General features: G+C 38.9%; 2 protein-coding genes across 2 annotated transcripts in view; both read left to right on the forward strand.

Moving 5' to 3' along the window:
• Positions 1 to 22,241, forward strand: part of LOC110069568 (uncharacterized) — a 51,053-nt gene extending 28,812 nt beyond the window's left edge. The window contains exons 30-52 of the mRNA XM_089295285.1: positions 4,367 to 4,586; positions 5,232 to 5,383; positions 5,946 to 6,179; positions 6,856 to 7,118; positions 7,565 to 7,673; positions 8,172 to 8,516; positions 9,463 to 9,501; positions 11,686 to 11,803; positions 12,246 to 12,317; positions 12,581 to 12,652; positions 13,045 to 13,116; positions 13,309 to 13,380; positions 13,493 to 13,564; positions 13,961 to 14,032; positions 14,154 to 14,225; positions 14,646 to 14,717; positions 14,994 to 16,045; positions 16,705 to 16,901; positions 17,449 to 17,620; positions 19,573 to 19,633; positions 19,894 to 20,086; positions 20,408 to 20,587; positions 21,670 to 22,241. Coding sequence (XP_089151411.1) covers positions 4,367 to 4,586; positions 5,232 to 5,383; positions 5,946 to 6,179; positions 6,856 to 7,118; positions 7,565 to 7,673; positions 8,172 to 8,516; positions 9,463 to 9,501; positions 11,686 to 11,803; positions 12,246 to 12,317; positions 12,581 to 12,652; positions 13,045 to 13,116; positions 13,309 to 13,380; positions 13,493 to 13,564; positions 13,961 to 14,032; positions 14,154 to 14,225; positions 14,646 to 14,717; positions 14,994 to 16,045; positions 16,705 to 16,901; positions 17,449 to 17,620; positions 19,573 to 19,633; positions 19,894 to 20,086; positions 20,408 to 20,587; positions 21,670 to 21,792 — 4,034 coding nt within the window. The 3' untranslated portion in view covers positions 21,793 to 22,241. The remainder of the gene's footprint in view (positions 1 to 4,366; positions 4,587 to 5,231; positions 5,384 to 5,945; positions 6,180 to 6,855; positions 7,119 to 7,564; positions 7,674 to 8,171; positions 8,517 to 9,462; positions 9,502 to 11,685; positions 11,804 to 12,245; positions 12,318 to 12,580; positions 12,653 to 13,044; positions 13,117 to 13,308; positions 13,381 to 13,492; positions 13,565 to 13,960; positions 14,033 to 14,153; positions 14,226 to 14,645; positions 14,718 to 14,993; positions 16,046 to 16,704; positions 16,902 to 17,448; positions 17,621 to 19,572; positions 19,634 to 19,893; positions 20,087 to 20,407; positions 20,588 to 21,669) is intronic.
• LOC110069590 (histamine H2 receptor-like) lies at positions 2,094 to 3,468 on the forward strand. The gene has a single exon (XM_020777114.2). It carries the CDS (start codon positions 2,094 to 2,096, stop codon positions 3,222 to 3,224), a length of 1,131 nt encoding a protein of 376 aa, XP_020632773.2. The 3' UTR covers positions 3,225 to 3,468.
• Positions 22,242 to 23,190: the final 949 nt, after the last annotated feature.

Below are 23,190 nucleotides of genomic sequence, written 5' to 3' on the forward strand. Positions count from 1 at the left end.
AACGGAGCCTTTCGAAAACGCTCTTCAAACTGGAGGAATTTGAAAACACCGGCTTTGCGTTTTGGTGTGGACACAAACCATTTTTAAACTGACGAACCTCTTCGTAAAGGATGACGTCACGATTGTCATGACATTTCCCTGCCCGACTCTTAAGCCTGGTTCACACTAGCGACATAAAGACATCGACATAACGACATAAGGAAAAGATCAGTTTTATCTTTATGTCGTTATGTTCATGCTGTTATGTTGCTAATATGTCATTATGTCGACATGTTCACACTGCAAACATAACGTCCGTTTTTTCGTCGAGATAACGTCATTTTTATGTCGTTCGTGACGATGTCGTTATGTCGTTATGTCGCTGGTGTGAACCAGGCTTTACTCAAACACAAATCCATGCAGATAAGGCCTAGATCACACTAGCGACATAACGACACAAGGACATAAACGTAATAACATTAAGAAGGACGTTATGTCGTTGTGTTGGCAGTGTGAACATCCTGACATAACGATATAATAGCAACATAACGACATAATAGCAACATGATGACATAAGAAGGACGTTATGCCGCTATGTTAGCAGTGTGAACATCCTGGCATGACATAACAGCAACATAACGACATGAACATAAGGAAAACCTGACCTTTTCCTTATGTAGTCATGTCTATGTCGTTATGTTGCTATTGTGTCGTTATGTCAGGATGTTCGCATTACCGAGATAAGGTGATTATGTCGATATGTCGAAATGTCGTTATGTCATTTTGTGGTTATGTAGGTTTAATCGGTAATTGTTGCGTATTCCTTCGGCGTAGTGCGGACGGAGAACATTTGACGCATTTTCAGAGTGAAACCTCTATTTTCAAATTCCTTCGGCTTAGTTTGGACGAGGCCTAAGGAGGCGAAAAAGGTTCATTATTGGCGTTTGTTTTGTTGAAGTAGTCTTTGCTTTTTATTTTCAGTCATATTCCCATTAGTTAAACTCCCGGCCGAGCAGTCAAGAATGATTTAGCAATTTTCATGCCACTTCTGGCAAAAGTAGTAATCTGCCAAGTCACTTCACCTCAAAAACCGTCTTTTCAGTAAAGCTGGAATATGTTTTCATGCATTGAACAGGCTGAAGCTATTATTTCTTTGTTTATTATATCGTAGTTCAAAATGTAACTTACAAAAATAATGCAAATAAAATTCAAACAGGTTTTGTCAGTCGAGGACATGCCACCTTGCTATACAATTGAGATATTAAGTCCTTGACAACAAACAAAAGAGTCTATTTTATAAGAATATCAAGGCTGAAATGTGCGAACTTTTAAGAATATTTTAAGAATAAACCCGAGGCTGAGATTTTGACAAGAATATAATTTTGTGTTGAAAATTTGTAAAGCAATACAGTTATATGTTTTAAACTAAACCGTATAATATTCATCCTTTCTCTGAACGGCAAAACAGCCCAAAAACAACAAAGACAGTACTAGACTTATGTTGGATTCTAATAACATTGGTAATGCAAGATGTTATGCGTCACATCAGGCTTTTTTGCCTGCAGTCTAGTTCCAAAATTGCTTCAAGGCCATCAAAGTCAAGTTATAAGAATATTTACGAGAATATTTGCAGCCTGAATCGGCAGGAAAATAAGAACATTCAGCCTGGGTCGGAAAAACAATATTCTTGTGAATAAAAAGGAATGTAATACAAACTGAACAAAACGTTGTACCTTAATGCGCACTTCCCGGTTCCAAATCCACTTGGTTTTGTACGTGTTAAGCTCTCTGCTCATCATTCTTTATTACAATTTTTATCAGTTCTTCGTATTTTTAAACTGCATTCAAGTGGTTCCGGCTACGTGTGCTGAATATTAGATATTACAAAGCACTTTATTAGTAATGTTTTGCTAATGATACAAATGCAAATTTTTAATCATGAAATTGTCATCTTGTGATCAAAGTATTATGCTAGTCAAGAGAACACGAAACTACCTTGATGTAGTCATACAAAAAGCGTCAATGAAATCACGATTGGCAGAGTGCAAAACTTGAGAAAATCTTAACATCACAAGGTCTGGACTGAGAATCCATCAGTTATTAGGCGACTCGAGATGAATCACACCACAAGCAACACCACATTACTTTCTTGTGGTTTCACATTTTTTCCTTTGAATCCCGCAAAGATTTCTCCCGATCTTCATGCTGTATTTATCTTCATAATCGCCGTCAACGCTCTCACCTGTCCTTTCATCATTTTACTGAACATCCTGGTGATTGTAACAGTGAAAGCGAAACGACATCTTCGCAGCAAATCTAATATAGCTCTCGCCTGTTTAGCTACAACTGACCTCGTGGTGGGACTAGTCGTTCAACCTTTGCTTATCGCCAGCGCAAGTTTACTTGTGAAAGGTGAAGCTAACATGTTTTGCACTGCATTCAAGGTATCCCAACGTGTTACTCAAAAATGTTGTGTGGCATCGTTTCATCATTTGCTTTTGATCAATGCAGAACGCTACATCGCGATTAAACATTCCATGCAATACGACAACCTGATTACCGAAATTCGTATCATAATAGCCTCTAGTCTGGTGTGGGTCACAACCATCTTCCTTCCTTTGGAAGACATGTTAACGACAGAGAAACGTTCCGTGGCGAAGCTAACAGTTCTTTTAACGGTGCCACTGGTTATCCTTGTCGCAATGATCTACTTCAATGGAGCTGTTTACCAGGAAGTCCGTCGCAACGAGAAACGAATTGCTGCTAACCAAGTTTCCTTGGAAGCGAAAGCAAAGTTGCTCAAGAACAACAAAGCGTTTTACTTGACAATCATCGTACTTCTCGCAGTTTTTCTGTGCTATATCCCAGCAAATATTTGTTTCGCCATTTTTCGCTCAGCTAAGGACAGTATTCCTGCTAAAATCGGACATGTCGTTGTTCATCTTTTGTCTTTAATGCCGATACTGAATTCGTTAATCAATCCCTTGATTTACGTTGTTAGAATAAGATACTTTCGCGTCGCTTTCATTCAGTTGTTGTCTCGAAAAACCATTGCCCAAGCTGAGGACCTTGAAAGAAAAGTCTTTGGGCCAAGACAAATTGGAGTCATGGCTACTGCTGAACAAAGACAAGAGAGTGCTAGCCGACAAGAAGATCAACAACGAGAAAATGGGACATTTAACAATGAGCCTGATTCTACAGTACGAACGCAGCGACGAGAGGAAAATGAAGAAAGAGCTTTGTAGGAGATTCATTCCCTACCATTTTTTGAACTATGTATAGCCCAGAACGTCTTAAAAGTTTTAGTTTCAGTCCATTGAAAATCGTTTTCGATCACAGGGAAATCGAAAAGCAGTGTTGATTAGAAGTAGAGAAGAAACACCCATTTGTAAAATCCACATATGGCAAAACAGTCTAAGTAACGGTAGTAATTATATCTAATTTGGGTAAACGTGTAAAGGCTTCTTGAATGTAGGATCTGAATGTTGAGGCATTAAATTGTAATTGTGTGAATTTTGCTGACCGTCATTTCTTTTTTCGAGAGAATAATAACAACACAGAATGATAATCAAACTGAACGACGAGACAATTTGCAAGAAGCAAATTATATATTAAAAAAAGAAATGAGGGGGGGGGGGGGGGGGGGGAGAGAAGTATCACCTGGATGCTGTTTTGAGATAAGTAACTCATTCAATCTAAAAATGAACATTTTAAATTCTATGCTGTTTTTTATATTTGTACTGCTTTAAATCGAGTGGCTCTCAAAAAACTTTAAAACAATTTAACTGAAAGCTTTTCACGCTTTTCACAGCTTCACGTTTATTTTCGAGTTCAAAAACCCTACTCGTTTTATTTTTTGATACCGATAAACCCGACGGAAATTTGTGTTAGCTATACTTCCTCTCTGTAGCGAGTGGCCCGGTGCTCTAGTGGTTAGCACGCGGGGGTTCGGATCAAGTGGCCCTTGCCAGGGTCATACTACTGTGTTCTTGCAAGACACTGTACTCTCACAGTACCTCTCTCCACCCACCTGTATGAAAAGGCAACGGGAAATTTGATGCTGGGAGGCAACCCTGTGATGGACTAGCTTCCCATCCAGGGGGTTGGGGGATGGGGTGTAGAAAAACTCTTAGTCGCGTTATACTTCAGAAACTGGGACATGCTCCGGCTCTATGGGCCACTGGCCTGACGCATACTTTTCCTTGACTTATACTTCCCTTCTAAGGATATCTTGAAAATTTTGTTTGCCGAGTATGAGTCACAGTGATGAAACTTAAAAAGGCCTGACAAAAAAACAAAACAACAAAAAACAGTCGCTGGAAAGGATTTGTACACATCTATTTGCATTTTGTGTTTGCCATATAATTTGCTTCTTTGTTTGTTGTAGGAATCTACGAGATTGACCTTCCTGGCGTTGATTTTGGCTTCCTGTCATTCTCTGATATCGGGCATCTTGAAGTGGGTTTCACTCTCTGTTTCTGGTTGAAAACACATCACAGCGGCTTCTTCATTGAATACAAAGTCACCAAAAAACAGAATGAATCATTGGTGCTGGGAGTCTATTGTCTAAAGCACACTATTACAACTCAATTGGCCAACAAAAGAAGGTAGATAGTATTTCCCCGTTTTTTACAATGACTTCAACAATTATCGCAGCTGTTTTTGTGGATAATTTGTCGTTAGGGACGGACCATTATTTTTCGAGTTTGGGTTGGGCAATATGCTATTACTTGACCTTTAAGGTTGTGCATGAAATTTTTAGCTGGCAATAGCTGGTGCAAGATTTTCTTTTTTAAGTCAAACACAGGACCTGGATAGTAAAAAGCACTTGCTCGATTTTTGTCCCCATGGACTCCTTGAAGGATTTTTGCTGTGCAGGATTTTTTTTTGGAAATTGCCCACCCCCCGCCCTCTCGAAATATAATGGTCCATCCCTTACTGCCTCACAGATGACAATGGAGAGGAGAGAAGAGTACAGGGAAAGGCAATGATCTCAAAATAAGCTTTCGACATTAAGCCATGATATATTCTTCATTTGATTCACCCAAATGTGTATGTCATTTTAATTGGAACTGAAATATTAGCATAATAACCGGATAATAATAATAGGATATTAAATGTTGTGTCATGCATGTATAATAATGATTTTTCAACTGCCAACTTCAGAATTCAATAAGCAATGTCTGTCGTTAGTGCTATTGCTGCCATAAACTAAACTCGCTCACACGAACAACATTTGCTTTCATCTGCAGCGAGGTAATATTAGGTGTGGCAGACGACACGTGGCACCACGTGTGCTTATCCTGGTTAGCTGACAGGGGATCGCTGGCGATATTCAAAGATGGTGAAAGAAAGTATCAGTCAGATGGATTCTGGTCAAGTTCAGAATTTTGGGGGATAGAAGGTAACAGCAAGACCAAGTAAAATTAGAACACTTTACTTTACTTTACTTTATAGTAGGGACATTTGATTAATTTAAATAAAGAAACCTAAAATAGTCTACAATGGATTTTTTATTCCAGATGGAGGCTTGCTTTTTATTTTAGGGTCTAAGGGCAAACTCCTTAGCAGTACATAATGCCACGATTACTAGTTCACTGTTTAATAGCCACCTTACTGCGAAGCGAAGTCGTTGTTTTTATGGCGTCACGGAGTCGTGGTGTTTACGAGCAGACGTTGCCTCTGTTCCCACTCTTTTTATGTCTGATTAGTACATTACTAAGAAGTGCGCGGTTTGATTTGGTATTGTAATAGTCACCTTACAGAGTGGCTTACTCTGCCTTTCTGTGTCCTTTTTCTTCGTTAGAGAGTAGTGCATACTTAATAGTCACCTTGCTGAGTATCGCACTCTCTGTTTTTATGTCTAATAGGTGTCTTACAGAGTAGGGCATAATTTGATTCTATGTTTAACAGACACGTTACTGAGTAGTGTCTAACCTTTTTTATTCTCTAATTTGTCTCTTCAGGAGGAGGGACCATGACGATTGGTTTTAAAGGTGGAAACAACAATATCTCAGATGTCCTTGGCAAACTGAGTGGATTCAATGTGTGGAGTTATGCGGTTTCAGCGGAGGAGATACTGCGCATGTCACATGGATGTGGAGATGAAGCAGGTGACGTGAAGGCCTGGAAAACTGTAAGAAGAGGGTTGAAAAAAGAAGTGGCCGTGAAATGGTTTAGAACTTGTAACGATAGAAAAGGTAAAGTTTTAAACCTTACGAACTGATGAGACATGTTGAAGACTTTTAACAGGGGTCTGTTCTTTTAAATAGCGAAAATGTTCTGAATAGTGGAATTAGTTTATAAAGCGATGTTTTACTGCATCTGATGACCAAGGAGACAAATCTGTCTACTCTCTTGCAAGTTGGTAGCCTTACATGCCGAACTGCATGGCATACGAATTGCATTATACACAAAACGATACTTCTAAACTTTCCAACTAAACTGAAGTAAACAGTGTCAGGATCTACTTAATGTGGCCATGGAAGATGTAAATAGACGCAATTAGATGAGAACCGTTTCTAAAAACGTTCTCGTTGGGTGAGTTGGCGGCCAGGCAATGGTGGATTGCAGCACCCGCCTATTTTGTTCCCGGGCCAGCAAAAACAGTGTAAACATAGATTAATATTATATCTGCCCAAAAAAGTCACGCGTACGCTTACCATATTTGTAGAGCATGGTATAATGGCTCATTACCCTTGATGGCTAAGCCAAAGAAAACTCTCGAATTGCATTATCTGGGCAAGTAAGAATGAAAAGGTACTTGCCCAGAAGGAGAATTTACTTGTCCCGGACGACCGGATAGCACTTTTTTCAAGCCATGGTCACTCGATTATTTCTTACTTATGTATTTCTTAATTTGCTTACATGTTCAAGCCGATCGGCTCGTGGTAGACACCAACACTGTCGGTTCTGTCCAATCTGCCGTTCTTCTGAGTCCACCATATGACAGATCACGTGACTGGCACAGTAAATGCTTAAAGTTTCGTTACATGTTGAGGGGGTCTGGAAAGAAAACAATGACAATTTACCAGACAACAAAGAGCTATAGAGAAATACCCATCTGGATTTCAAGAACCAACCACGCTCAAGACTGGAGTTACGGACAAGTTCCATTGAGTGCCGTTTCGGAATTTCAAGTAATCATTTGTTTGTGAATAGTATGTTTACTCCATACCACTTCCCTAATACATGGTCCATCCAGGTACAGAGTACTCTCCCATGGGGATACCTGAAACCTCTTCAACATAGTCTGTCAGTCCACCTTGTTCAGAGATTAAAAGAAACGTTAAAAGTCCTCACGAACTTAAAGCTCTTCGCAATTGAGGTCTTAACATTTTGATACCTCAATAGCAAACGACTTTGCGTAGAAAAGGCATCATGTTACATACAACCGACTCCAAACATTAAGGGGGCTTGTGAAACTTAGTGAAATTGTTACCTTTTTGGAGTGTAATATTAAAGGAGGTTTTGGCTTTCAAACACTGCAAAATTTCTGGGTAGCAAAGAATGCACTAGAGTTAGTCACTGCAGGTGGAATCTTTTATATTGCGATGGTTTCAAAGGCGTTTGATTTCCGCAATAGGTATTGATAAAAGGTGAGACGGAGAAGAAGGAAGATTTAATAGCATTGACTGGATTGTACATTGCCGAAGGGACGCATTGCACTCACCAGCCGCTGTCGGCCAAACAAGGTGATTTTGTAACAATTTTAACAGCCAACCAAAGGCCTTAGACAATGAGAAGGCCACAGAAATCCGTGCTAGTTCTCATCATTTTAAATGATAAAATTAGACTGCTCTTCCTACGTGTCGTCATTTTCATGTGCTGTTCTCTAACTAATTGAAAACAAGATATACCAATGCAAACGTAATCAATATTAACAACTAGATAGAGCGTTCTTCAATTGAGTGAAACCAAATCCAAACCATTTACCTACCAATTAGACTACTCAACCAATCTCAAACCGTAGTAAAATCAAAACCACACCCAAAGTAATTGCCTGATGTCAGCCAGTATCTGGCATACCAGTTACAAGAATTAAAGAATTGATCACAAGGGAGATAGCCACGATGTGTAAACAAACTTCTCCTAGCTATTACTGTAACGAATATATATGGAAACCAATTTGGATGTAAAGGTTTGCTGCGTTAACCATATGCATGACTAAGTTTCTTTGCTTTCATTTCCAGCTTGCAGTGAGAAGTTATTCAACATGTCAGGATATTTCTTCTCTCCATCATTTCCTGGATATTATCCTGATCACATATCCTGCAGGTGGTACATCACCGTCCCATCTGGTTACGTCATTCACCTGGAATTGCAAGAATTCCGACTCAAAGATGATGCCATGTGTGAGAAATGTTTTCTTGAGATTTTTGATGGGCGCGACAAGACAGCACCCATAAAAGGCAGATTCTGTGGCTATATGTATCCTCCTATCTTAGTCTCGTCGTCAAATCATTTCACGATTGTCCTTCTTTGTCGTGAAAATTTCCCTAAAGCGAGATTCAAAGCTTTTTATCATTCTGTCGCAGGTATGTGTTGTTTTTTGTCAAGGTGGTATTAATGCAAACGTTATTGTGTGGTAATCACGATGGCTAAGGAAACAGATTTGGATTGGACACCAAATACTTAGAATTAGCATAATCAGCAGTAATCAGCAATATCTACGGTGTACCCCTCGCACCCCGAACCCCCTCCCCTTCTAGGCCAAAGAATGAAAAACAGAGTATAACAAAGAATCCCAAAGGGTTTTGAGACAGAGGATAGTGATTATACCAGGAATGATGTTCAAAGAGTTGTTCAGAAGTAACACTACAACACTTCAATGTAACACGAAGACGTCCGCAAGGATTCAACTACTTCTTACATTTAATTTAACTCATAATTGGCTTCATCTGAGTTTCCTTTCGACTTTGTTTGAATTTAAGGCGTGGAGCAAAGTGAGATAGATGTAGTTTTAATGAAAAGAAAATATCTAGGGTTTTGTACCAAAGTTCTTTCTTTAAAGTGAAGCAGAGGCAACCTCAACTCTGGAATGGCGAGGGAATGGCATGCTAATGTGACCTAATCTACATGCCGGCCCATCTTTCGATGCCTTTAAATCAAAGGATCTGTATAACTGCTGATCTATAACATGTTTTACCACAATTGCTACTAATCTCGCAATCTGATTGGTTAATTTGCCGTTGTCGATAAGAGTCCAGACAACGCAGCTCGCGTTAATGTGTCACGCAATGCCTTTTTCAGCTTGCGCTCTAAAAGAAAATTTTCTTTGACGTTGATATTGTGATAAAAAACAAATCAAACTGTGGTTTAACGTGGTCTGTACTCTTATTGACAACGATACGCGTCATCAAAGTGGTCAAAATGGTGTGGACTCACTCGGCTGCGCATCGTGAGTCCACAACATGCCACGCTAAACCACGCTAAACCACGCTAAACCGCATTCAGTTTGTTAATTTTATCTTATTTGGTCAGGTGATGACAATACAGAGTCGTCATGTTCACGGCAGGAAGGTAATCAATTTCTACTTGTACTGGCATTTTTTGTCAATATATACTTAAAGGAGCTACATTGCACTTACGTACTTAGCTATTAAAGTGCACCTAACCCCAAATTTTTTTTCGCTAAAACGAATCTACATGTTATTTGAAATACTTCTGCGAAAAAATTTTTCGATTCGGTTAAATCCTCGATTTTCTGTGCCCCGACGAAATCTCGAAAATAGCCCTAAAACACCACCATTTTGTTTCACGACCGAGTTTGAGGAGAATGGGTCCAGCGGCTGTTGTGACGTCTACCCAGGAAGATCGAATATCTCACGTCCTCTCATTTCCTTCAGGATGGTGCAATACACATTCGAAAAGTGCGCAGAAATGCCTATCAGAAGTGCTATCGGCTGTTACAACAATATCCCAGATCTAAAAAAAGATATACTGTACAATTTACTAGCGATGATCGGTCAATAGTACAATAAAGACATAACGATGGTTGATTTTGGCGAACCGAAACAAGCGAACTGAGTCTGTGAGAACCATTGAAGAACTCTCACTGGAATTTGTTCCGCAGACTTTCAAACGCTATTTTCAAAATTTTCTGCTCAAAGCCAACCAGCAATTTGTCGAAATACTACCGACAACCTATATCTTCCAGTCCCGCAATATTTATAACATAGCCGGCAAAGTTGTGTGATCAATCAAGAGGCGTTACGACCAAATATACTGATGTGTAAATAGGTCGCAACTGTACACCGCCAACCAGCACTTATTTCTCTTTCGATTTAGATTAAAGTCGAAGATTAATCTTTTAGAATTACATGATAACAAAATTGTTACACTCACAGAGTTTTTCGAAGGTTTGGAGATCAGTAGTGCGACAAACATTCTATACATCAGTGTTGAAAATGTGACCGTGTAACATTATCTGCGGACCGCTTAGGGAACACATCCTTTTCGCTTATCCGACGAATTTCACTGCAAACTTTGAAAAAAATTTACACTGGTTATTTGGAGTTACGACTTAAAACGTGTGGCAATGTGAAATCAGTAATTGTATGAGATGTTTCCTTCCGCCTTGCTTCTCGTAGCTTCAAAAATACAGGTCCAAACAATTCTATTATTTTCAATCATCGAAGCCAGTGTTTTGGAGATCATCAAGTCTCGAAAACTGTAACACTTACGTCGCTCTTATCAACATGAAGCATTCCAGAAAGTAAAACACAAACTGGATTTAATAGAACCACCATACCTTGACAAAATACATTCTCGCTACGGACAAATGTAAACAGGTTATAAACACGCGTGGGAGTCTTGTGTTTAGGTGACGAAATTACCATCCAAAGCAGTCCTTGAGTTTTCTTTCCTGCTTTTCGCTTGCCTGCTCCTTCGTATCTAGCTTTCCATTCCTAATATACAAGCAGCTCGTCCGCGAAGAAGTCTTCCCCGTCGTCGCTTGAAATATTGCAAATTGTTCTCAAAGCCCTAAGCAGTGAGTTCACAGTTGCCGAACGTGCTCGATCGAAGTTTATTTCGGTGTCTTCCGAATCAAAACCGAACTCTGACTCCAGTGACGAAAAACAAATGATTCTGAAACAAAACTTGGATGTTTTAATCCCAAAATATATTGGAACGATTAGTTTTGTTCCATTTTCTCGAGCAAATACAGAGAATTGACTGAGGCGCCATTGTGTTTGGTTCCCGGGTAGACGTCATCAGCAACCGCCGCCCCAGACTCCCTGAAACTCGGTCGTGCAACACTTCAGGCGCGACTTTGAAAGGGCATAGCAAATCGAGGATTCAACCAAATCCAAAAATTTTTCCGCCCAAATGCTTCAAATAACAAGTGGATTCGTTTTAGCGAAAAAAATTTTTGGGGTTAGGTGCACTTTAATAATGGACACATTATTGCACTGGGTGTTTGGGGTTAGATGAAGGGATCTGTAACGTCTAAGCCTTCCTTGTTAGTCTTAATACTTATTTTGTTCTTTTTTGTCTAAAATGGTCGGCTAAACAACAACAGCAACACCACCTTAATTTCTCAATACAAATATCATTACAGTTTTAGCATATTTATAGTACACTTCGACTGAAATTCTAATAGCGCGTAGTTTCTCTTTTTCAACAATATGTAATGTGGCTAAAAGTATCGGAGCAAATTTACACATGAGTGTGACTTGTTAAACAAGGAAGTTTATCTTCTAGGTTGTCCATCAAGCTGCAAATGTGAGGAGTTCGGTAAAGATTCAAACAAGGAGATTCTGGTGACGGGGGAAGACTTACTAACTGTGCCACGCAAGCTTCCCTTCAACACTGGAGCAGTGTATGTCACGAGAAATTATGTAGAAATAGAGACTAGAAACCTGCTGCTTCTAGCTTTGTTTGTGTTTCTCCCTGCCCGCTCCTAGCGCGATCACAGTTTAATATTTAACGTGAAAAAAAGAAAAAAGAATAATGTATTGGTGTATTCAGTTTAAAACGCACAACCGGTAAAATGACAAAGCTAATCATGGGTTAGTGTGAGCTTTCATACATTTGATCAAGTAATTTAAAAGAGAAATCTCCTTTTCTCTGACGAAAATTGAGTTGGTTGATCGATATGTTCAACGCTAGGGATAACATTTTTAACCTCTCGGTTTTGCGTCTTGAAACTGACATAATCCCTGGGAACCCAAGCGATAAATGATTGTTAGAATGACTGTGCCTATATTTTCAAAATATTTATATACTTTATTTAATTTAAGTAAGGTTGACTTCGTTCCCAGGTTTTTCCAACAAAACCGGATATCTCGGTTACGAGAGAAGGACTTTGCGAATCTCACAAAACTGGAATATATGTGAGTAAGATTTTAGTTTAAAATTCTGTCAGCTTTCTGAACGCAGAATTACAAGGTGAAAACGAGCGCACGTGTAACGTACCTTCAAACTATCAAACGATTTACAGGATTTTTTCAGTTGAAGGATCTGTTCCTTTGCTTGAATTCTATAGTCCAATGTATATGCAACAAGGCTTCGAAAAAAACGTAATCTGATTTTTAGTTTTAGATGTTGTTATCAAGGTTAATTAACTGATTGTATTTTCCTTCCTCCACCTCTCTAGCGACTTGAGTTTCAATATTCTCCTTCATCTTGAGGAAGACTGTTTCCAAAATGTATCGTCTGTCAAGACACTGTAAGTAGTGAAAGTTTATTTATAACATGATTGAACTGTAAAATGTCTTGAAGCATAAATAGCTCTATCAGTTTAGTTTTCTACTCTTTTTTCCAATTCCTCAATTTTCTCTTCTATGAATCTCCAAACGAGAACTTAGCAGGAGAAACAATGTAATGTTTATAGAGGCTAACGAGGAAGAGAAGAACTAAGGTCGACACTAAATAAGTAAGATTAAAACGTTTGAAAACAACAGTAAAAGTAACTGAACTCAAGTATAGAAATGGTGTGAATTCCTGTGAGGACATAGAGAGCCCGACCTAACCAAGTTAGGTCCTTGTTGCATAATCTCTATTGGTCTCGGTGAATAACGTAAAATTGACACTTGATGAAATTTCCCCTTTTTGTTTCAGGAGACTTAATTCAAACTTCTTTCGTTCTCTCCCTGCTGGAGCGTTCGCCGGACTTCCTAATTTACGCGTCCTGTGAGTATCAATGTAATGTAATGCCATGTAGTGCAATGTAATGCAATGCAATGAAATGCAATGCAACACAATGTTATGTATGCCAACAAAGGTTATTTTCGTGTTTTTACTTTTTGTCTTAGTGCTAGGGGTGGGGTGCAGCTGCGAATTCTAATCTCGCTAAATGGAAAACATTTATTACTTTCTTGTCAGTGATTTGGGAAGGAATTTTCTTCATAAAGCATTCAGTGGAATGTTCGATGGACTGGCAAATTTAGAAGTTTTGTAAGTGTTAATTCAATTTTTATTCCAAGTGGTATCGCTATTTAATTACTTATTTTGATGATGTTTACGACTAGAAATAAACTTTAACGTAAGTTTTGTGGTTCGTTTTTAGAAGCATGCGTTCAAACCAATTGAAAGAGTTGGAGTACGGTATTTTTGATAACAAAGGCAACATGACACATTTGTGAGTACAAGGAATACATCCTATTTTTCTCCAACCATTTAATTTAGTTTAGAGCAACGTCAATCTCATTCTACAAAAGAGAAACAATTGCTACGTAAAGTGTGTGATAGCAGCACAGGCATGAAGAGGCATCAAATTAGGTGAAAACTCAAACGAATATATCCTGAAGCTATAGCAATCATACAATGTATTTGACAGTGAATAAGTAGGGAGTAAGTTGCGACAATATATCTTGTATAAATCTATTACAAGTACACGTTTTCTCAGACAATGCTTTCCGCAAATTTTCATCTTCGTTACGGAAAAGTGTCAGTTCCCTCCCACAGATCATATTACCTTATATGCGTTTTCCCCTTTGGGCGTGTCATTACTATGACCTATTTTCACGTCACTTAGGTACCTTCAGGACAACACGCTTTCCACATTACCAGATGGCCTGTTTGGAGATCTTTCAAAACTAAAAGTATTGTGAGTACATGTAGACAAACCTTTACAAAACTGCGCCGTTTGCTCAAAAAACTTTTGAGAAAGAAATTTTGCCATAGTTGGTTACAAAATACTTTCTCTTTTTGTTTTCACTGTTTGCTAGGAATTTAAGCGGCAACGATTTGAGAACAGTTACAAAAGAGACTTTTCAAGGATTGAAATCAATAGAATACATGTAAGTACAAAGGTATATTATTCACTAGTCCAAAACGGTGCGATTTTGTTGTAACGTGATACGCAGATTGATTAACCAACCAGTAAATGTGTCAACTTATGTCTGAGGCTGCTCCATGACTGGGGAAATGAAAATTCATCGAGAAGTTTGCTTATATTATTGTCAAGTTTTCCGCGAAAGACGAACAGATAGGGGTCACGTGACTATTACCAGACGTCACATTGGAGGTTTTCGACTCGCGTTTTGACTGACTTCAATAGGTAGATTTTCGCGTAAGTCGTTTACCTCAAAGTGGACTTAAGAGGCTGTACTTTTTCTCTGTAATTTGGTAGCACGCCGGATGAACGTCAAAGGTAACATTTTGAAGTAAGCTTCCTTGGAAATTAAAGAAAATTTACATTTCGTTGCTTTTCAACGCAGGTACCTGGACAATAATAAACTCTCTGAAGTACCTTCAGATGCATTTAGTGAACTAACCAACCTGCAATATCTGTGAGTGGTTTTCATTTCCATTCCAGTTCATGCTTAGTAATTTTAAGTTCAAGCTTGAGCTTGAAATCTTAATCAAGTGGTACAAGTTTGGTGTGTTCTTGCGATGGAGTGATGGCTCTTACTGCCTGCGATCCCGGATTCAAAGGTCTGCGATGGCTTCCTGGCGGGAGTCTTTGTCTGGTTGTTGTTTTTTGTTGTTGTTTTCAGGACATTTAACTCTTTCAGTTTTATACTAGAATAAAGTTGTAAATTGAATTACTTATCTTCTTTGCTCAGGAAACTTGACCGTTTCATTCTCTGCTGCTATGCCAAGAAATCAATCGAAGGAGTTGACTGTGAGTCACCAGTCGATGAATTCTCAAGCTGCGAGGACCTCATGAAGAACAGCACGGTTCAGATCTGTATTTGGATTCTTGGAATCCTCGCCTTCCTCGGAAACCTCCTTGTCATAATATGGCGGATCATTGATAAGGAAGAGAACAGGGTGAATTCTTTCTTGCTGACAAACCTGGCAGTCGCTGATATGTTAATGGGAGTCTATATGTTAACGATTGCGATCATGGACTTGAGATGGCGAGGGGAATATTTTATGCATGACATCAAATGGAGATCTGGTATTGGTTGTCAAATTGCTGGAGCTCTTTCGATGCTCTCCAGTGAAGTATCCGTGCTGATTCTAACAATCATCACGCTAGACAGACTAATATCCATTGTCTTTCCTTTCAAGTTCAATCGCCTTACTTACAAGACCGCCGTTTTCTCGTGCATTGGGGTATGGGTATTTGGCGTAGTCATATCAGTGATTCCAATCACCGGCTTAAGCTACTTTTATGATGAAAGCGGTCATTTTGGTTTCTACAGCCGCTCTGCCGTTTGCCTTCCGCTTCAGCTGTCTGGAGGAATTCGAAAACCGGCTGGCTGGGAATATTCTGTCGCCTTTTTCATTGGTTTGAACTTTATTTCTTTCACCTTCATCCTCATAGCGTACATATCGATGTTCTGGACGGTAAAGCGAGTTTCTCGCGCCGCGCGATCAACAAATTTAAACAAAGAATCCGCCATGGCCAAGCGACTTGTGTTCATTGTGATGACAGACTTTTGCTGTTGGATGCCAATAATTATAATCAACATTTTATCTCTGACTGGAAATTTTGACGATCCAGACAAAATTGCCTATGTGTGGATAGCAGTGTTTGTTCTTCCACTGAACTCTTCCCTCAATCCAATCTTGTACACGTTTTCCACCGACAGAACTAAACGAAGCTTGGTCCGGAAGCGGAAAAATGTCGTTGGTCTGGTTATGCAGACGCTAAACAGCCGTGGGTTAGGTGGGTAGAACTTGTTCTGTATGTTTTAATACACTTAATCTAAGTGTTATCCCTGGAAAGGACATGAAAAACAGACAAGTTAGATATCAAGTTAAACCGAGAATGAAACATTGCACCTTATATTCAGGAGTAGCGTGTTTTTCTTTTTTTTTTAACGGAACGTAAGCTGCACTTACTGTAGTTCGTTTAAACGTTCAAACACTCAAACAACCCACGTTAACATTTTGGGTGGTCTAAGCATGAAGAACTTTTATGTAATATATCAAACACGAAAGGCCGTGTTTGACCACATTTCCAAACACCGAGAAGAGAGTTGAAAATACGACGCGCAGCGGAGTATTTTTGACGAACATCGAGGTGTTTGGAAATGTGGTCAAACACTGTCTTGAGTGTTTGATATATCTTCTCAATCGAAACTAAAGCTAAGGAGAAAACGGAGAAATAAAATCGTAAAAATCTATGCTAATTAAGATCAGATATCCAAACACCGCCACGGTCATGATTTCCGTTGTTTAAACCTGATGAATTATTAATTAGTTTGAGAAATAGTAAAGAATGTTAGCTCAATTTTTAGAGGGAGGTGCTTTCCTGACTTGCTAAAACGTATTCTATTGAGATGTATGACCTTAGACAGTTTCCTTTTCTTGATCAATTTTTAGTTCCAAACCAGCGACAGCTTAATTGGCAGAAACTACCTGGCGACAACACTTTGCTTTCGAACGTCGTCGGTGATTTTAGTCCGGTTTCATCAATTGCCGAACCTCGCGTTGGAGAGAGAAAACAAAAACATGCAAAACTGAGGCTGATTGAAGACGTTAACATTCTGCAAGACGACGCCACAGGAAAGCATTCAACAGTAAGTGCGTAAATAGAAAACATCTTAGAAATGAGCACATGATTTGTAGAATTTAATTTTGTCGGAAGAAGAGACTTGAAACGGTGGAAATGAATGATAGCGATGGTCTGTTGACGTTGGCGGAATGTCTTAGTAATTTCACGAGCGTACATGTGTATGCGTGAGTGTACGTTATGTTACGTGTGTGCGTGGTTTTGTGTTTTTAGCGCCTATAGCTAATTGCCGGTAGAAGGCGCTGTGGCGTTGCCTGATGTTTAGCACTGACTTTGGATTGAACAGGGACATTGCGTTGTATTCTTTGTCAAGGCACTCTGATACCATCACATCCGGTTGGGAGTAATCGCTTTATGCTGCGGCAACATGGACCACTTAGATTCTCAAAATTCAAAGCCACGGATGCCATGTCATTTGTGTGACTGAAAACTCCAATTAAGCAGTAAGGTTATTACTGTTACCCTTGTTTCCAGTTCACGTATAGGAAAGTTATCTACTAGGCTATCAGCCGCCTGAATGCTTATCATAACGTCTGTGCTCACTGATGTTTCAGGGTTATGTTACAGCTTGGTGGGAGGAAGGAAATATTCTAAGCATGGTGTTACTGAAATACTTTGGAAAAGGACTGAAAGAAGACTGGATCAGAGAGGTGGAAATAGTAAAGGGCCTTTCCCGTGGGGAAGAACCACATACCTGTTTACTTCCTTATCGCTGGCACTCCAAAGGTGTGGAGACGCTCATTTAATTTCTGTATACAGTGGAACCCCGTTAATACGGACACCAAAGGGACATGTGTGGACATTACAAGTGTCCGCATTATCTGGGTGTCCGTATTAAGCGGGCTAATTTAAGAGAAAATATACGAGCTTTTTAGTTTTCAGGACAGAAAAAACTGTCCGTATTAAGCGGGTGTCCGTAGAGCGGGGTTTCACTGTATTACCCTATGCTGTCACTGCGTGATTTTGGCGCGAAATACTTGCGCTAGTTTGTGATTTCACACGACTTTCCAATCTCAACAAAATAACTATCAATGTACTTTCACGGAAGATAAATGTGTGAACATCAACTAGTGAGACGTTACCTGTGCTTAGCGCGGAAAACGTGCTTCGTCAAATTGTGATTGGTTTAGGTTTGTCGTCTGATTGGTTGAATAGATGAAGCGATTTTTTTTAACAAATCACAGAAAGTACCAAAGGAAGACAAAATCAATTCTTGATTACGTTAGACACTCACTTGCCTTTTGGCGATTTTCTAGTTAATTTTTCCGTCGAACAATATGCTTTTCGCCGCAAAATGTCTTTGTGTTCTCCAGAAGACCGTGAAAACTGGCTACCGATAGTACAACTATTCTCAGTAGTACACGGTATCATCCAACTATTTTTCACTAAGTCTGTATGTATAATTAGTCTTTGTGTGTGTGTGCTTTGTGTGCTCTTGCATGTCTTTTTCTTATTTTCTCTTCTTATTTGACCCAAATAAATAATTGCTTTAAATCAGTAAGGATGGCTGCCCAGTCTTATTAGCCCATTAAGGTTATTTCGGGCAGCCATGTTTTTTTTATTTATTTTAAACTTAATTTCTAGCTGAGTGAATGAGCACAAACAAGAAGATCTGTTAGATCTTATAACCGCGCTTTTAAAATTTAACTGTTTTCTTAGTACTACAGTCGCAACGCAGTGCATATTCCAAAGCAATCTTTGATGATTCATTGATTACTGTAGACATCACAGCACTTAATCAACACAAACTCTATTATCGCACCATCAGTCGTAGCCGTTGTGACATCTCCGATGACGTAATAGTCTTAATCTGGAACTTTCTTCGGGATATGTATGGGCATGAAGATACGAACACTATTACAAACCGCTTTCTTTCTTTAAAGTCACGATTAAATTTAATTGTTTTTTTCCCTTGAGTTAAGGGTTAGCAAAGAAGTCACACGAGTCACATAATTCAAGAATTGCGTTATCTACGGCTATCTTTACTACGGTGGTTATTTCCCTATCAATGACGTAATCTTTGCACGTTCTGACACGTTCTTTGCTTGGCTTGCAAATATTCAATTTTCTTTCCGATCTATGAACTCGCGGCGATGTAACAGTCAAAGGATTTACTTCATTTGCCTAAAACCACAAGAAATACTCGCAAAATTACAAATAAATTAATGACCGTCGCTTCTGCCGAAATAAACTTGTAAAGTAAACACGATCTTATTTGTCACGTAGCAAAAGTGAAAGCTGCAACGTCAGCGCATTCCATGGCTGACGTAATACCTTTTTTCAGCGTATTTATTATTCCCTTTAAATCCAACGCTTTGATAAAACGAAAAGAAAATATATTTTACCCACAAAAAGAAAACAATATCCGTAAAATTGTCCGTGTATTTATGTTTTAACAGCTTCTGGCGGAAAAACATCACACGTTGCGTGACTCAAAGTTTGGCCGAGCGGAGGTCTGCGTCTGGTCACCGACAAAAAAAAAAAAAATAATAAACCACGGGTAAACCTAGAACCGCGCTCGGCCCATGGCCGCGCGGTTAATGAAGTTGTTGTTGTCTCGAATGTGAAGGGTGGGGTTATGCAATGCATAACCTTGTAAACTTACTTGCAGCTATGTTTTGCTAAATCTGCTGTGGTGTATTCATACATTCATTGCTATTTTTGGTTTTATTTTACAGCTCGGGACCAAAGCATTGAACATGGAAACGTGAGGATTCATGGGTTTTACTCAAACAGTTTGTAAGTCGGCCCATTATCAACGTTCCTATGGTAACAAACGTAGCAACTTAAAATATCCTCTTCAGTCAATGTGGGAGAACAATCTTTTTTCGTGATTTTGAAGTGAATTCTTTACCATCTAATCAGTTGATCTTTTTTTTTCCCTAATTTCAAAAAACTGGTCACCACACACTTCTTCATCCTCTGGTGTCCTTTTTTTTTAATATTAGTTCTGGGCCCAACAGTAAAATTACGTATTAATTATTGTTTTTCTCCTCAAGACTGATTTGCTATGATTTTGTGTCGAGTTCAACATTGGAAGATTTCCTTTCCAATAAAGCAACAGTTCTTAACTTCAATGGAGTGTGTGCCATAGCCTGTGACGTCATCAGTGCTATAGAACGACTACAGGATCTTGGGATACTCCATAACAAAATTACAACTAGAAACATTCTGATCGAAGAAATCCCAAGGGTAAGTTAAACACGACTTACCACCGATTAATTTGTAATGATATATTTGTGTGCCTTTTGTTTACGGAGGGCGAAAAAGTATTCTTAGCTTTCTATAGAGAAGCCCTTAAAATTAAGAGTAAATTTAAACAATTTTTTTTGTTTATAATTTATTTTTTTTAGCCAACGCCCCATAAACGCAGTTTCTGGAACGTGTTTTTATTCTCCTGTGAAACAGGCATTTTTAAGAAACGTAATTAATATCCAGAATGATCTCTCGATCATTTGTAAAACAAACAATACAATTTCACTTAATTGTTTTAATCTCAATTCCTGGCTATAGTTTCCCCCTATAAGAGCTGTCTTGGGTGGATTTTCTCAAGCGTCCAAGTTGAATGAGGCTGGTGCATTTACAAACTTGGTAGCTGATGAACAGAGTGACAATGGGAAAGATATTCAGCAGTTTGGACAATTGCTTGCTACCTTATTAGGATATTGTCATGGCTCTAGTGAATATACCAAGGTAGATGTAGATGTATGGTTGTATGTATCATTTAGAAAAGTACAAAGGATTGCATGTCAGTGCATTTGACCAGACATGGAGTTTACATCATAACAATATTTATTGTATTTCACTTCGGAGTACTATTTCAAAGACGCCGATTTCATTTGATTGATTGGCTGATAACCTGAACACTGTTTGCCACTATAACAATCCTCGAAACATTACTGACTTGGTTCCATTCAGCTAAAAACAAAGAACATCACTATTTAACGCTTATTTTGCTCGTGGAAGAGCATTATTTTGAAAACCTCTAACCCAGAGAGACTGACCACTTGTTAAAGACTAATGAAAATTCATAACCAGCCCTGTTCCTTCGATTATCTGAATATAGGTGTACTGATATAGCATGGACTTGTTTAATCATATGCGAGAATTCAAGTCTACCAGACGAATAGCTGTACCGGTCTTGAAAACAGGAACACCTTTAACCAAGTTGCGAATGGCATTTATGTTTCTCCCCTTCGTCCCATCTACACACAAATCAGTGCTACATATCCTGAGGCTTGTTTGCTGGGCCCCAACGCAATATCAGAACAAACCATTGTTGGAATTAAATGGCTTTGAACAAAGGCCCATAGCCGCTCTAATAAAATCATGTTTTGAGATCATGATCAATTTACAAGGAACAAAATCAAATATTTTTCTGGCCCAGTCAAGGTGAGGGCACTCAAAAACGAAACTGCAAAACAACAACCCAGAGCTCTGCTGAGAGGACAAAATAGGGCCGGGTTGAGAGGGGAAAAACACTCCTTCCCCAGCGAGTCAAAGAATTGAATGACGCGACAGCAATTGACTGTGCAATAGTAACGCATGCCCCTAGAAGGAACATCCTTTGATTTAGCCCCATGACCTCTCGACACATGCCCGCATGTTGTCAGGCACCCCGGAACGCAACGAGATAATTTAACATTAGATTGTCATGGAAAACATAAAAATCCGATTCGCAAGCAAATATTTCAAATCTTATAGTATTAAACGGACACAAAGAGGAGTTTCATCCCTTTTAAGAGTTACTCATTTTAAATTGGTTTTTTCTTTAGTTGCATGAAATTATGAACCTGTGTTTCGAGGAGCTTGAAGAGAAGAGATACAAAGCGTCTTACATCCGGGAACTACTAGAAGGAGCCTGGTCTGCCGAGGGAGTCTGGGATACATATCTTTGAATGAAACCTGTAGAAACTACCAGCCAATCTTTGAATTAGAAGATGCTAGTGTTACTTGAAGAGGTTTATTTATTTCGCGTATCAAGAGGGATCCGCCCTCTTTTGTGTGTGCAATGCCGACAAACAATGTTAACAGACCTTTATATTGTGTTATGGCAGCATGCTATTCATTTCCTTCAGTGTGTTAAAATTCAGACTTAATTATTTAAGAAGTCATTTTTGCATTTCTATTGGCCCTTTCTTACTTATGATATAATGGAGGACAGAGACATATCTGGGCAGGCGTCAACAACAATGACAATCCATTTATTAAACACGATTTTGTTTAAAGCGACAGGTTTGCTTGTAGGGTCGTGTATCGAGCGAAAAGTTCAAGAAAAACTGAATATGTACAGTAATAATTATGATTATATACGTGTTCATTCAAATTAAAAAAAAAAACTTAAAATCCGTCACTTTCCTGTTTTGCGTTTGAATCGAGGTAGCATGCATTGAAGTCTAGCATACCTTTTTGTTTCTTTATTATATAAATCATAGATTCCATGTTGCCTTGCGTCTGTTGAGTAATAGATCACAGAAGACGTCAGAATGTGGTAAGAACAACACACTCGATTATCGCCTCGTGCGCGTCTTCTTTGTTCTTATCACATTTTGACGTCATCTGTGATCTATTCCTGAATAAATTAAATAAATACTTAATAAGGCGCAGTGTTAGCTTCAAAGTAAGCGAACTGGAAGTCGATACACGCTTGCAGATGTTGTAAAACTTCCCATCCTTTGCCAAGGGAGATATAACATGAGAGTAAGTTAAATTCTCGTAGAGAATTATATCATCTTTTTCGTTTTCTTTTGTTCTTGCGCTTTATTTGTCTTTTCTTCATGAAATCGGACACTTTTTTGATGTTTTGTCTCGAAAAATTGTTATTCATACATGTACACCAAACGGTAAATGGGTAAAGCACCCTGCTATTACGGACAGAAGTTATATCCCCAGCCGAAACTACAAAGAAGTGTACGGTGGCCACTCCTGCAATAACGGACCTCAGTTACTATGTAATTGCTTCCATTTCAAGTGGTCCCAAACTGATATTTTTTATTGTTCTTCTCTCGCTACAACAGACAACTTGAGGGTATTCAATGACCTAATTATTCTGCAGTATTTGTATACTCTTCTGATCAATTTCATATGACTCATACGACTGTGTCAAAGTAAATGCGTACTACAAATTAAGAGAAACTGGCAATCTTAAAACATTTATAGAGGGTATTACACGGTGGCAAGAAGATATGATATTTAACAATTATTCCACGAGCGCTCGTTGGATATGAAATGGCAGATAGCGAACGAGGCGCGTAGCGCCGAGTTGGCTACAATCATCTCATATCCGTGGAATAACT

The sequence above is a fragment of the Orbicella faveolata genome, unplaced genomic scaffold (assembly GCF_042242905.1).
Source record: "Orbicella faveolata isolate gen_17 unplaced genomic scaffold, um_ofav_v1 contig_26, whole genome shotgun sequence".
Taxonomy (NCBI): domain Eukaryota; kingdom Metazoa; phylum Cnidaria; class Anthozoa; order Scleractinia; family Merulinidae; genus Orbicella; species Orbicella faveolata.